The sequence below is a fragment of the Oryctolagus cuniculus genome, chromosome 14, assembly GCF_051225735.1.
Source record: "Oryctolagus cuniculus isolate XC-2025 breed Fujian yellow rabbit chromosome 14, ASM5122573v1, whole genome shotgun sequence".
Taxonomy (NCBI): domain Eukaryota; kingdom Metazoa; phylum Chordata; class Mammalia; order Lagomorpha; family Leporidae; genus Oryctolagus; species Oryctolagus cuniculus.
This window is the reverse complement of record NC_142880.1, coordinates 61,955,615-61,971,440: the sequence shown is the minus strand read 5'-3', so window position 1 is coordinate 61,971,440 and position 15,826 is coordinate 61,955,615. Positions and strand designations below refer to the sequence as shown.

Sequence of the window (15,826 nt, the reverse complement as noted above, 5' to 3'; positions counted from 1 at the left end):
GACCAGTTCCAGCTGTACCTTTTAGAATTCATGTGGACAAGTGAGAATCCATGCAGGTCAAACCCCAGCTCTCAGTTTGTGTTTTAATTACAAACAGAGGTGCAGAGGTCAGATATTTAATTACTGCAGCTGCAGTCTACCTTTAGAATCCCTGCTTTGGTCACTGTTATTCAAAGCAACTCCAATGCCATTTCTTGCCTGCTTCTTTATGCTAATCAGCCTAGTCCTCTTGGCCCCTCCTCCTTCCAGCCTCCTTTAAGAACTGTACACTTCCAGCTGTCACCGAGGGTAACTCAGAGCAGACTTAGAAAGCGGTTGATTTAAATCAGCACGACATTCCCCCACCTTGTGTATGCATTATGTTAGCAATCCTCTCTAAATACTGGAGGCATTGGATTTCATGTCAGCAGAAGGAGTCAAAATTGCCAAAACTGTAATCTGTTAGAAACAGCTACTCTGTAGGACTTGAATTTTTAAGGAGGCAAGTTTCAGTTTGCTTTAAAGAGAAATTAAGTGATGTTTGTAGCCAAATGAATTGACATTTTAAATGTAGAAGAAACACTGGTAAATATTTATTTCAAGAGTCATGAGTAGGGAAAATATGGACGTTTATTAGAGGGTAAATGCTTTCCACACAGGAACAGGATCTGCAAGTACCTGTGTGCTGCTCGGTGTTTTGTGAAGATCATTTTAGGTGATTGGCCCAGGGAAGGAAATGCCCCGGTGATCCTGACACCACAGCCGCACTGCTAGTACCATGTCGACTACGCAAACAACAGCCAGCTGCCGCCTGTTCTGCAGTTTGCGCACGTGTAAGCAGAAGCTGCAGGAGGACCAGCCACAGCAAGGTGAGTCCTTTGCGATAGTGAGGGGTGTGTTTTGTCACTTTCTGTCCATTAGCATTCCCGGAAGAATAGTGGGCTGGCAAAGTACCTGGGGAGGTGCTAGTTGCAAAATGCTTTGTAGTCTTCCATTTTTCAGCTCTGAAAACAGACCTAACAGTGATACACAAGAAATGATTAACTTGGACTCACCATTGATTTTTAAAGGACTGTCAACACTCAGTTGACTACCAAGAATATATATGCCTTGGAGCTGTCACCCTGAAACTTACATGCTTAAACTTCTTAAACCTCTGTCAGTACTTTAGATGATGGTACATTTTGTGTCATTTGAAACACCCATCTAGAAATGATTGAATCAGCTGCAGGGAAAATTCAACTGAGAGCAGCTTTACTTTAGCCTTTAGCTTAGTTCTTGTGAATTAGTGGTGTATATCTGGACTTTGTTTAACCCTAATTTTGTCTAGATCTCTGGCTCATTCATCTATGAGAAAATAAAATATATTGTTGGCTGTTTCCCTTTTGTGGTCCAGGAACAGCCGAAGAAAAGTGCCACAGGGGAAAGTGCCACACTTTGCTTACCGGGCATTCATTCAGGCTGACCTACCAGCCATTCTCACTATAGTCTTGTAAAACTTTCAAATCTACTACATTGCCAGCTGCATCAGTGGCAGCTGGTTAACATGAGTAGACAAGATGATCCCTCTGATCCACGCTGTCAGGGACAGCAAAGTCCCCATCGTGGGAACGGCTGGGTGCTCCCATGGATAATGTAATCTCCCCCCAACTCTATTAGGTCAGGGAATTACTATACATTTCTAGTATCTCCTCTACCATCTAGCATGGATCTGTTTATTATGAATCTAGGTTATAAGCTCTTCTTTATTTTTCTAGAGGAAGAGTTTCAGATGTCAGTGGCAGGAAGCGTGATGGCTAAATGACATCTTTTCCCATTTCCATAGTGACTTCTGTGTCCTTACATATGTATGAATGTGTCATGCTGCCTTCCTGTATGAGCTCCCAGAGCTGTATGAAGTGACTTCATGCTATACAAAGCGTGGTACAGCATGAGCACAAAATACTTCATGTTAAATGAAAACAGCCTGTTAGAGCATGCTGTACCATCAGGGCTCAAATAATTTTGAATCAATTGCCTAAGAAAGTAAAGTCCTGGAATGTGCCAGGGTTTAGGCCTAGCCCTGTAAAAAGTTCTTGTGCCTCTATTACCTGGCAATTCTAGCTTATTGTAGGATTTTTGTTTGCTGTTCATTTTGTTTAACACATTTAAAGGTATCTCACCACCAACACACATATACCACCAATTACTGATGTAATATTTATTATAGAAAATCTGGTGAAGGGAGCAAAAAAGAGGTAACAAAGACAAAAACAAAACTCACCACCTATATACAGTTGTTACTAACCTTTTAATGTATATCTTCCAGGCTTTTCTTCCATGCACATGTGTTGATGACTCTTTTACTTCACTTTAAATAAAAATAGGTTTATTCTGTACATAGTGTTTTAAAAACTGCTTTTTAGTTTAACAACATGATGAACACATTTCCATATATTCTACAACTGTATTTTTAAAGGTTGTATACTTCTCCTTCACAGCAAGATTTCCTTAAGTGATTTCCTATGTTGCACAGATGACATATTTCTAATTTTTCATTATTAGAAGTAGCTAGTGAATAGAACTTCGTGTATGTGCAGAAATAGTTTCTCAAAATAAATTCTTAAGAGAAAGAATTGCAGGGGCAAAGGATTATGCATCTTTTTTTAAAAAAATTTTATTTATTTATTTGAAAGGTAGAGTTACAGACAGTGAGAGGGAGAGGGAGAGAGAAAGGTCTTCCGTCCCTTGGTTCACTCCCCAGTTGGCTGCAATGGCCAGAGCTGCGCTGATCCAAAGCCAGGAGCCAGGAGCTTCCTCCTGGTCTCCTGTGGGGAGCAACTCGGACTAGACTAAGTTACTGGAATTAAGACTTATTCTATGCATCTGCTCTCCCACAATATGGCGCTGGGAGAGGAGTAAAAACAGCTTCTACACAGCTGCCTCCAGTTCAACCAATAAACTGTAGGACCTGCTCCTGATTGGAGGAGAGCAGCGTACTCGGCGTGTGGGTAGCAGAGATGGGATTGGTGGAAAAGGACTATAAAGGAGGAGAGAGACAACATGCACCAGGAACATCTAAGGGGAACATCTATCTGAAGGAACACCTGTGCAGCCCCCGAGAGAGCCGGCTGGCGGTGTGCCGCTCCCCCGCGGAAGTGGGGAAAGTGGCTAGGGGGAACCGCCCTTCCACGGAGGTGGAAGGGACGGTAGCCAACCCGGGAAGAACCAGCAGCAAACCCGGGGAGGGCCGAGCAGACAAAAGAACAGCGCAGGGTCCTGTGTCGTTCCTCCACGAAGAGGGGGAGCGACAGTCTCCCATGTGGGTGCAAGGGCCCAAGGACTTGGGCCATCTACTGCTTTTCCAGGCCACAGCAGAGAGCTGGACTAGAAGAGGAGCAGCTGGGACTAAAACCGGTGCCCTTATGGGATGCCAGCGCTGCAGGCGGAGGATTAACCTACTGTGCCATGGTGCCGGCCCCAAAATTATGCATCTTTTAAAAAGTCTTTCTGAACAAATGACCCTCCAGTAGGCAGTGCAAGGATATGTTTCAGTAAAATTGAGCATTATTTTTAAAATTTCTTTCCCAATTTTGTGAGTAGAAAATAATATCTCACTGTAGTTTTAATTTAAGGCAGGCTATCTTGATGGTCTCTCCCTTACTGGCAATATCCGTAGAAGCCTATAAATATCATTATGATGACATACTTCCTAAAATACCAACAAGACTAAGAGTCTGGTCTTCTTTCTCAGACTGAAACTTTTTGCCTAGAATGTTTTGAAAGCAGCCACATTTTTTCACAACCATATCTCAGAATATCTGTCCACATAAACCGCAATCCATGGAGTTTTAAAGCATGCTAATGCACTGCAGACTGGCCACTGACAAAACAAGAAGTATCATCTGGAGATTTGAGCTGACAAATGAGACTGTGTTGTATTTGCTATGCTGTTAAATAGCATTCCAGTTACTGGAATTTAAAAGTTTAAATTTACTCCAGTCCTGGAGTTTAAAAATACGCATTCAGTGCAGGGACCTTGGTTTCTTTTCCAAGCTATATTTACACCTTACTACTATGCAAAGTTCAGCAAAAGTATAAGGAAGCAATGCCACTGGTTTTAGAGAATGAGGTCTGACTGTGGATTTATTCACTGAAGCAACCTGGGTGAGTGGTTCTGGACTTCTCCTAGTCAGACTAATTGTCCAGTTCTCATATTTAGTGTATGGACTGTGATTGGTGGATACTTGCTCCCTCTGAAGATATGGTCAGCTTTAGCACATGCATATTTTCTAACCCTCCATATTCCATTCCAGAATGCTTTATGCTAACTCCTACGTATTTAACTCTTCCCACTTAATCATTCATAAAATCGTACTTTTTGTGGTGATCATATAGATTAAAATCATCTATCATTCAGCAATCAACTGGACTACCACTGTGTGCAAAGTATTGGACCGAATGCTCTGTGTGAATTGGACTAAGTCAACTAAGCCATGGTTTCCTGTCCAAGGGCAGTTTATACTTTGCATGCCACGTGTATACTTTGATGCCATGTCAGTCCAGAACAGAGGCCCAGAAAATTCTCTGGCCTACTTGTTACTACCTTGTAGATCCTCTGTGACCAATTTGTAAATATTAATTTATATAGGTCTATAAGGCATTAGCAAAACTCCTTATATGAACTAGGCAGACAGCTATTTTTATGTTTAATAATGCTTAAAAATTTACAGATGTTTTCACATATATTATCTCATTTAATTTTCACAACAACCAGCTGAAGTAGCATACCAGAATTCTCCTGAGAAACAACCACTATGGTATGTCTGCATGTGTGAATGACTTAATCAAATACATATATGTAATGAAGTTCAATTATATGCATATTTGTGTTTGAATAGAGAAAGATTTATTTGAAGGAACTGACTCACACAATTATGAGAGTGATAGGTCCAAAGTCTGCTGTGTAGGCCAGAGGGCTGAAGACACCAGCAATGAGCCATTCAAGTCCATTTCTTGTTGCTCTGGGGCTCAGGCTTTCAGCTGATTGGGTGAGGCCCACTCACACTGTGGAGAGCACTTGATTCACAGTCTACCAGTTAAAAGGTAAATCTTATACAAAAACAACCTAACAGAAACATTCACAATGTTGACCAAATATCTGGGTACTGTGGCACAGCCAAGGAGACACATAACCATTACAGGTAGGTATTATAAGCCTTATTAATTATTATTTTAAATTTTATTTGTTTGAAAGGCAGAGAGAATGAGAGAAGGAAGGAGGGGGAAAGAGAGGTGGGCAGTGGGCAAGCTCCCATTCACTAGTTCACTCTGCAAATGCCCTCAACAGCTGGAACTGGGCCAGATGAAAGCCAACAGCCAGGAACTCAATCCAGGTTCCCCACATGGATGGCAGGAACCCCGCTCCTGAAGCTGTCAGCTGGTGCCTTTCAGGATGCACAGTAGCAAGAAGCTGGGATCAGGAACTGAGTTGCAACTCAAACTAAGGCACTCTGATAAGGATTGTGGGTGTCCCCCTCAGTGTTTTAACTTCTAGGCCAAGTGCCCACTCTGTTCTCATTTTTAAAAGATGTAGAAACTAGGACTTCTCAAGGTCAAATGACTTTCTCAAGGTCATACAGGATTGCTTTTAACGTACTTTCTATTATACACACATACACACACACATATCTGTTTCTTAAAATCTGTGATTTCTCATGTTATAACATTTAATTTTTTTCATTGATCCACATTAGAGTAACTTCTCTATAGATACCCAAGATACCTTAGGATTCCTCCTGATATTCTTATGTGTTTTTTTCTCAAAGATTAATTTATTATTTGAAAGGCAGAATTACAGAGAGAGGTGGACAGAAACAGATCTTCCATCCACTGATATATTCCTTAAATGGCTGCAATGGATAGGGTGGGGCCAGGCCAAAGCCAGGAGCCTAGAACTCCATGTGGATCTCCTACATGGGTGGCAGGGGTCCAAGCACTTGGGCCATCTTCTATTTTCCCAGGTACATTAGCAGGGAGCTGGATTGGAATTGGAGCAGCTGGGATTTGAACTGGCGCTATATGGGATGCTGGTGTCACAGGTAGCAGTTGACCCCTCTCACCAATTCTCTGGGTACCCCATGATTCAATTCAATTCTGATACTACCCAGAGATAGTGAAGACCCCACAAGTTAAGGACGGGCCCATTTTACAGATCAGCCAAAACTTTCAGGTGTCTGCAAGCAATTTGCATATTTACCAGGACAACTACAAATCCAAGGAATCCCATAAGCCTCTTGTATTTGATAATTCACTAGTACAACTCACAGAATTCAAGAAAGCGTTGTCCTTAAAATGACCATTTGATTAGAAAGGAAACAATTACATTTTATTAGAAAGGAGATGAGGATATACATAGGGAAGTTTCAAGAGGATAAGGAACATGGAATTTCTGTCTCCAAGGAGTCAGGATGCACAACCCTCTCAGTTGATGTATTCAGCAGCCAGGAAGCTCCAATGAGCACAGTGTCCAGAGGCTGTATAAGGGGTTTCACTACATACACATGATTGATTAAAACATCAGTCCTGTGATTGAACTCAATCTCCAGTCCTTCTTCCCTACCAGGAAGGTGAGAGGATGGGGTGAGAGTTCCAACTTCTCATAACACACTTGCTCTTTTTGGTGTGGCCAGCTTTTCCCTTGAAACTATGTAGGGGCCCAATGTAGGCCACCTCATTAGCATAACAAAGTATAGGAAACAGTTTTTGAAGTGCTGTGCAAGCAATGGCAGCAGAAAACGCATTACTTATTCACACTTTTGCTATGGGGTTCTGGACTCCATCTGGGTCTTCCACATGGGTGGTCCAAGCACTTGAGCCATCATCTGCTGCCTCCCAGGATGCGTTAACAGGAAGGTGAATTGGAAGTGGAATGGTGGGACTGACTGGCAATCTGATATGGGGTACAGGCATCCCAAGTGGCAGCTTAACCTGTGCACCAGAACACTCACCCCAGTTAGGCAGTTTTTATTCATACATTATTGAGAGTCTATGTAGGAAAATCCTAAGGATTCTACCAAACAAAAATACTGCAACTAATAAATGCACTTACTGAGATCACAGGATATAAAATCAAGATACAAAAAAAGCAACAAAATATATTTCTATATATTAGCAAAAAAAAAAAGCTAAAAACTTTGGAGCACTCTTTTATTCATCTGAAAAAGGAAACACTTATAGATTAATGTAGCAAAATACATGTAAGACCCACACAATTAAAACAGACTTTGCAGGGAGAGGCTAAAGAAGTCTGAGCTATAAGAAGATATACATACCAAACTCATGAATTAAGACATCCATCCTCCCGAAATTGATATAGAGTCAGGGCCATCCCAGTAAAAATTCCAACAGACTTTTTTTTCTTTTGAAATTGATAAGCTGATTTAAAATTTATAAGAAAATGAAAAGGGCTTAGAATAACTCAATATTATCAAAGAACAAAGCTGATGTCTTACACTTTTTGGTTTCAAGCTATGATAATCACAGATAGTATAATATTAGTGTAAGGATAGAACAGTTATTACTAAAACAGAACAGAGAGCCCAGAAATTGATATAGTCCTACAGTGTCAACTGGTTTTTGGTAAAGATAATTCAAAGAGGTCAAGGACAGTCTTTTTTATAATAAACCTGAAACAAATGGGCAAACATAATAATGAATCTCAGTACCTACTTCACACAAACATTAGTATGAGGGGCAGCACTGTGGTGTAGCGGGTAAAGCCACCGCCTGCAGTGCCGGCATCCCATATGAGTGCCGGTTTGAGTCCCGGCTGCTCCACTTGGGAGATGGCCCAAGTCCTTGGGCTCCTGAACCCACGTGGGAGACCTGGGAGAAGCTCCTGGCTCCTGGCTTCTGATCGGCATAGTTCCGGCCATCATGGCCAATTGGGGAGTGAATCAGTGGATGGAAGACCTCTCTCTCTCTGCCTCTCCTTCTCTCTCTGTGTAACTCTGACTTTCAAATAAATAAATAAATCTTTAAAAAGAATTAAGATGGAATGTGACAGAAGTACAAAAGTTAGACAAATGAAATTTCTAGAAGAAAATACAGGAAAGTATCTTCACCATTAGACTAGGCAGTATTTTAGACAAAAACAAAGAATACTAACCACTAAAAAAAAAAGATAAATTAGAATATCAACCTTAAAAATGTCTCTAAAAAAAAGATACCAATAAGGAAAAAGAAGACTAGGTACAAATATTTGAAGACTAGGACTTGCAACAAGACTATGTAGACAGTTAGAAGACAATTTGCTTAAAAGATAGGCAAATGACCTAGCAGACACCCCAAAAAGAATACGGATGAGTACAAATGGCAAATAAACACATCAAAAGTTGCTTAATATCATTAGTCATTTGGAAAATGCAAAAAAAATCATTGGAAGTTATCACTTCACATCTACTGAAATGGCTAAAATTTAAAACACTGATAATATGTTTGGGGAGGATGTGGAACAATCAGAACTTATTCATTACTGTGGCTGCTCATTCATAACCACTTTGGAAAATGGTTGGGCAGTTTCTATTAGAGTTAAACCTTGACCTGTTCTCTGTGATCCAGCAGCCCCATTCTTTGGTATTTTCCCAAGAGAAATGAATGTCTGCAAAAAGCTTACCCCAGAATTCATTTCTATGGGGCAAATATCAGACACGGTGGGTAAGACCCTTCTTGGGTGAAATGTGGAGTGGTTGGGTTTGAGTACCAGCTGTGTTTCTGATTCCAGCTTCCTGCTAATGTGCAGGATGTGCTAATGTGTGGATGATGACTTGAGTGGTTGCATCTCTGCCACCCATGAGGAAAACATGGATTGAGTTTCTGGCTCCTGGCTTTAGCCTGGCCCAAATCCAGCTGTTGCAGTCTTTTGGAAAGTGAACAAGAAGATAGGGAAATATCTTTGTGTCTTTCAAATAAAAGAATTAAAATTAAAGGAAAATTCATCTCTAAAGTTGATTATGCTAATTCTCACAATATCTGTTTTTAATTGAGGTGGAAAAATGATGAATCTGTAATGGGAAGTCTTTGAGATGTGATTTTCTGGTTGCTGGCAATCACCCCTGGCCTGTGAATTCTCCTAAAGTGGTGTGATTTAATCTAACATTCACATATAAATCATGCTTTCTTAGTTGTTTTCTTCTGAAGCTGATTACAGTTGTCATAACAAGCAACAGTGTGTCCCCACATATTTTACATTGGTACATACATTTAAAAATGATAAAAATGAGTATAGCAGTTTGAGGTAAAGTCAGGAGGTTGACTTCACAGGATGAAGAAGGGCCAATATCCTGGTCCACAGATAGCCCATACACCAGTGTGCTGCCTCACACAGTAACAGCATGTATTCTCACGCTTACTGATGTTCTGTGTTATGGAAGGCCATCTTCTTAGCACATTTTAGATACCATAGATGATAAGTTCCTCAGGGGACCTATAAAACACCTTTCAAAACAAATGTCCTGTGATTTTCTCATAAATATTTCATTCATACTGATGTTGTCTCTTCAGCTATGGTGTGCAAAACTCTTTGAGAACAAAAAAATTACATTTATAACCTAGACTGTATCATAATACTAACATGTCACTTACAAATCACATTCATGAAGTTTTCATTGTATGCCACTGTTTTATGTACTTTTCATATACTTGCACATTACTTTACAAAAGTCCCTGGATGTAGGTAATGTTGAGGCCTCAGAGTTCTTGAGCCAAGCTCCTAACCCAAGAACTCTGACCCCAGAGACTTGCATAAACTCATGTTCACTACCTCTTAGGCTGGCACAAAATAGTCAGCTAAGCAGCTGTGAACTGTGGCAGACCAAATTGGCTGAATCCATCTGTGGTTCAGTTGTTTAAAATAAGTTGTTGTTAAATCACCAGTGCATTGTAGTATGAATTACTAGCCATCTGTCTTCCAAAAAGAAATAAATGACTCTAAAAGAAACAAGGTAAAAAATAAAGATGTTACCAGTGCAAATCTATTAACTCAGAGCAAGTGGCTTTCTCATCAGACTGATAGTTTCTGCTTAAGTCTAAATAATGCACAGTCCATCTCTCTTACACTGCATTAGGTGTAGAAGATAGCACTGTACCAATTTTACAACTAAACTGGTAAGAGGTTTGGGTTTTTGACAAAATGAGCAGTATATAAAATGTCAAATTATGGAGAAACTAAATAATAGTCATTGTTATAATTTATTTTTTAATGTAAAACTGAGTACTCTATTACAAGTGTTGGCTCAACTATAACATTAAATCATTAACGTGACTTGAAATTTCAATCAACATTTAGGCAAAGTAAGTTTCACACCTGAGTTACTTTTAATGACATCTGTGGGCAAATCTAGAAAAATATTTAAAAGTCAGGATTTAAAATGCAATAAATACCTGTAATTCAGTAAGAAACTGCACTCCTTCTACCCAATGATCAGATACCTCACCCTTGCTGGACAGCAAGAAACAAGCCAAAGGTCATAGAATGAGATCTGGATTTTTACAAGGGCTGATAGTCTGAAGCTCTTTTGAGCCTAATGAAAACAACATCAGAGAAAGGTAAAACATGCACCTGTGAGTTGAGCCAGAAGGAGGAAACAGGTTAAAATCGGAACTGAGAAGAAGGGACCTGTCTTTAACACTCAAGCATCAGTGATAAGGAAGAGAGTTTGAAGCAAGCCCCTACTAGAGCACCACAGGGTGGGTTTCAGGTCCAGAAAGAACTAATTGCTTGTAAGCTACAGATGTCTTTCCTTCATCAGATTCAAGGAAATTTCCATTCCAGTTCCAGCTCAGTAACTGAGCATCTCCCTAAAGCTTGGGTCCCCATGGGAGGGAAAACCACCCTTCAGACCTATCTATAATGAATGCTTAGTAAACTGCCACCAAATCTTATCTTGTTCTAACAGAATTCGTAAGAAGGAGAGGAATTTTCTATTTATAAAGAAAGAGTAAAGCAGGCCAGTAGCCTGTGAATGTTGGAAATAGACCATGTTGGTCTAGAATTGGCTGTGTTAAAATGTAGTTGTCTGAAGATAAATGAAGGTGCAGATAAAGATTACTTTGTGTGTGTATTTTTATAAGCTGAAGATGGGCAAGAAACAGATGATGAGGCCAATTTTCATTACAGGAGATTCACTCTCAAATATGGCTTAAAGTTCTGGTGTTTTTCATCATTTTTCTTTTTGAAAATTGAATAAGCTCAAGTTTGATTAATGGAAATGGTTTTTATGATGGGGTTGAAGCAAAATAAGTTTAGAGGAACTTTTATACAACAATCTCAGTTACAAATTTAAAGATGAGAAAAAAACAAAGATATAGAAAACAAATCTAAAATGCATCATGAAAGAATGTGCCAAATTGCTTTCTAATTTTGTGAATAGTTTTCACATTTTAAACCTTAAACTCACAATATTGTGAGCTTAATTATGATCTATTACCTTGCTCATAGAAACAAATGTTAATTAAATGAATCAATATTTTTCCCCAAATAGTTCAAGTTGTTGATATTGGTAAGTCACTGAATGTTAGAGCTTCAAAGGTCACTTGATCCAACTGCTTTTATGTATTGCAAAACTGAAACCAGAAGAGAGAAGTAATCTGATTGGAGTAGTTGGTACAAAGAGCAGGGACTGCACTTTCACCTACATCCAAACATCTCATAAGTGTCATAATAATAAAGTAAATCTGAAATTGACAGAAAAATTCAGGAGGTAATTTGAAACTCATAGAAAGAGTATTTACTTGATGTATTGAGCATGTTAGAAAATCATGAGTATACAAGTAAATAGGGAAGAAGAGGAGAAATGTGAAGGAAGGGTGGGAAATGTGTGTGAGGAGGCATGGGAGGTGAATATTAGAATAGGGAGTCAGGAAGAAAAGAAAGAATGACAAGGAAAAGGGGGGAAATCTAATTTTTTTTAAAAAAATCTCATCAGTGGACAAATAGAGTTTGAAAATGTCTACATATACAATTGAATATTATTCAGCCTTAAAAATGAATGAAAATCTGACATGCTACAACACGGGTGAAGATATGCTAAGTGAAATAAGCCAGACACAAAAAGACAAATCTGGTATGATTCCACATATCTGAGTACTCAGAACAGTCAGGTTCAGCATTAGAAAATTTAATAGTGGTCAACCAGGGCTGGGGAGAGGGTAGAACGGGAAGTTATTGTTTAATAGGTAAAGAATATCAGTTTGAGATGATGAAAAATTCTGAAATTAAATTTCACAACAAGGTAAATGTACCAATGTCACTGAACTGTGCATTCTAAGTGGTAAATTTTTGTTTTGCTTATCTTACCATAATTAAAAATAATTTAAGGAGGCATCATATAATTAGAACATGTTCAATACTTTAACCTTAATTTGTCACAGTGTTTCAATGATCAGGAAAGTGTGAAGGTAGGAATAAATTAAAAGGGTGTTGCTCATTTTCCTGAGAATTTTTCAAGACATAAATTTTTAAAGTAAAAATTTTTCTCTTGTAATTTTCTTTAGCATGATGAGCAAAATGCTTCTTGTACGTTTACAAATTGCTCCCTGGCCTTTCCTTCTCCCATCCTAGTTCTAATGCAATGCAATCAAATCTGTGCAAAGCCACCTGTAGCAGGCCTCACATTAGTCTTGCTTCATTCCTGTGCTCTGAGGGTCAGTAGGGCAATTCAGTCCTCAACTGCCAGGGGAAGGCTGGCCTCCCAGAGTTGCTGTGAGTTCCCAGAAGGAGAAAGGGGCTTGAGTTGTGAGGCCTTGTAAGCCAGCTTGGCTCCTTTCTTCCCCACTAGGCCTGCAAGGACTTGTTCGCGGTGGAAACAACATCCATTTATTCCTGTGGTAACAGGAACAAGGAGGTTTTTCTCCTGCTTGCTCAAAGGCTCAAGACAAAGAGCAGTATGTTCAAGGGCAAGAGTTTTGGAATGGGAAGATGTTGTAATCAAGCGTCTCCATCCAGTCTGTGTCCTTGGAATCATGAAGAAATTTCAAAATAGTGTGTTTCCTCACTGAAGGGAAATTAAATACATTAAAAATTAAATTTTATTTATTATGCTTAAAATAAAATTATTTTAATTCAATATATAAAGCTGTATTGGTAATAGTCATCTTTTTGAATAATGGTTTAGTCCTTAGGTTATTTTGTGTCAAAATAACCTCTTTAATTTTAGCAGTAAGGAGAATTCTTTAAAATTAACTTTAAGAAGATCCCATTTTTACTTTGTGCATCTGCCTGTATCTTCAACATCCCATGAAACCTAGACTTTGCCTATTCCTGCCTCCCTCAGCAAAGTGAAGAGACTCATTGCTAACATATGGAAGCATTTTCACACTGCAAGGTCTTCTGATGGCAAAACATGTGATTTACAAATACTGTCAAGTGAACTATGTATTTCCAAATGGCACCAGCCTGACCACGCTGCTTCTTTGTTAGCCCTGGAGCCTAAATGAACAAAAGAGCAAGCAGCTGTCTCTGCCACACTCAATCCCCAGGTCTCACATGTGCTGTGGATATTCAAGTAAAGACAGCAAGTCATCTTATCACAAAAGCATGCAATAGTCTTTATTTGTGGACAAAATAGCACATTCAAATCATAGAGAAATCAGTGTGTTCTGTCAAAGTAATACATTCTCCTGTCATTTTTGCCAGCAGCTGAAAATAAATATTGACGGAGATTTTAAATTGCTAGGATTACCATACCATTGGTCTGTACACATTCTTGAACAAACTTCTTTAGAGTCTATAATTTGAGCAAAGAATGGGAAGGACAAGAGAAGCCTCTTGCAGTGTTTAGTGATTAGAAAATGTAAGTGCCTGAGGATTCTCATGGTGAAGTCACCTCTCAGGTCTGTGTAGAGCTGTGGAAGCAGGGGACAGCCATCGTAGCCCAGGCATGACACCCTTCAGAAAACAAGAGTCTGTCAAACAGTCATGTAACTCAAGGTAGAAATCAGGATGAAGGCTGATGAAGGTAGAAAGCAGGATGAAGCATGAGATTTGGTCAGCTCTCATGTGTTTCAGTCCTAAGACCCAAAGTGCTATCTATGTGACCTTGGGTGTGTCCTCTAACTTTAGAGTTTCAGTTCTTTTATGAGCAAAAGGGTTTACGAGCTTACCTATTGACAATCATATCATGGAATAAGAGTTGCAATTTACTGAGCATTTCTTACCAGCCAGGCACTGTACTAAATGCTTTACATATATGACCTTGCTTATTCATTGCACTCTGTGAGGCAGGTTTTATAACCCACATTTTACAGATCAGGATGCTCGGGCTCAGAGGGTTAGAAGAGCTGCTCTGTATCACACAATAAATTGAGGAGATGCAATTTGAATTCAGATCTGTTTTTCTCCAAAGCTTAGATTTTTACAACCATGCATTCTAGCTCCGTTGGAGTCATTTACTTATTCTCCAAATGTTAATATATTTAAATATGTTTTATAATAAAGTATGACACAAATGTAAGCTTTTATTTTACATCCATGCATAAGATAAGCATCCTAGGATATCAGCCAGGCCTACATCTTCATAGTACTTATTCAGGTTACGGTAGGTGAATATTTCAAAAGGTAACAGGGTAAAGACAAGTCGTGATATGCATTAGCATTTCATGTGGCAGCCACTGTCTTTAAGAAAAAAGAACCCATAGAGTTATGCTTTGACATTGAAACAATAGTTAAATTTAATGGAAAATTGAAAAAGGTCTATTGAAAAACAAAGAAGGCTTTTACTCCTTGAACATTTTGGAGCACTCTATTCTCTGATCATCTGCAATTAGCACACTGTGTGTGAGCACATCTTTGGAGATTAGTTACAGAAACTTCTCAAGAAATATAAAATCAGGGACAGGTTTTGTGGCACAGTGGCTGCTGGGATGCCCACATTCCATATTGGAGTGTCAGTTCAAGTCCCACTGTAATCCAGCTTCCCCCTAATGCTCCTGGGAAGCAGCAGATGATGGCTAAAGTTCCTGCCAGCCATGTGCGAGACCCTTATGGAGTTCCAGGCTCCTGGATTCAGCTTGGAAGCCAGAGTCTTCTGGCTATTGTAACCATTTGGAGAGTGAGCCAGCAGATGGAAGATATTCTCCCATCTCTTTCTGTCTCTGTGTCTCTCTGTGTGTATGTTGTGTGTCACCCTGCCTTTAAAATATCTCCAGCTTCTTCAGCCATCACTATATTTGATTGTCAGAGTCATTTGGGCAGATATTCTACATGGAATAATTTAATAAAATCTCATTTGTAGGAATCTGTGAACTTCTCCATGAAGACAGTAATGAAGTAAATTACTTTCTTTAATAAATTAGACTAATTATCTCTTCAGTTGAATTATTACTGCTGCAAATCTTTAGTCTAAAGTACAAATGAAATTAAGTCACTGGCTGCAACCTACTACCACATTTATCTAGATTATAAATGGAACAACAGTTTGGAATTCAGAGTGGAGGTGGTGGTGAGAATGCATTTAAACACAGGATTTTCAAGGGTATGGTCCTACTTCCAGAAGGGCAGTGAAATTTGTATTTGACAGAACCTCTGGTTCCTCTTGCTTCTTGCTTCCATTCGATATTGTACGTCTTCACTATGGCTTTTAAAAATTAGCCTGTGTCTGAATCTAAATAAGTGAAGAAGGAGTTTAGAGCTTTTAAAACTTAGCAATGGATGGATCCCTTGAAGCTGATGAGTTCATATGCTGATGGCTGTGTTCAGTGAGGCTGAAAGGTAGTTTTCTCATTTTCTCCAGCTTCCTATTGTGAAATGATTCCCATTCTGAACATGAGTGAGAAGAGGGATAACTTTCCTCATTTTATTCTCATGTTG

At 39.3% G+C, this 15,826-nt stretch overlaps 1 protein-coding gene across 2 annotated transcripts in view; it reads left to right on the top strand.

Annotated features, from left to right (window-relative positions):
* The first annotated feature begins 280 nt into the window (after positions 1-280).
* The window catches only part of RANBP3L (RAN binding protein 3 like), a 57,189-nt gene continuing 41,643 nt past the window's right edge, over positions 281-15,826 (top strand). The window contains exon 1 of one of the 2 annotated variants that reach the window (XM_017344682.4): positions 281-848. In XM_017344682.4, coding sequence (XP_017200171.1) covers positions 758-848 — 91 coding nt within the window. In that variant the 5' untranslated portion in view covers positions 281-757. The remainder of the gene's footprint in view (positions 849-15,826) is intronic. The other variant, XM_017344681.4, reaches the window with a different exon arrangement.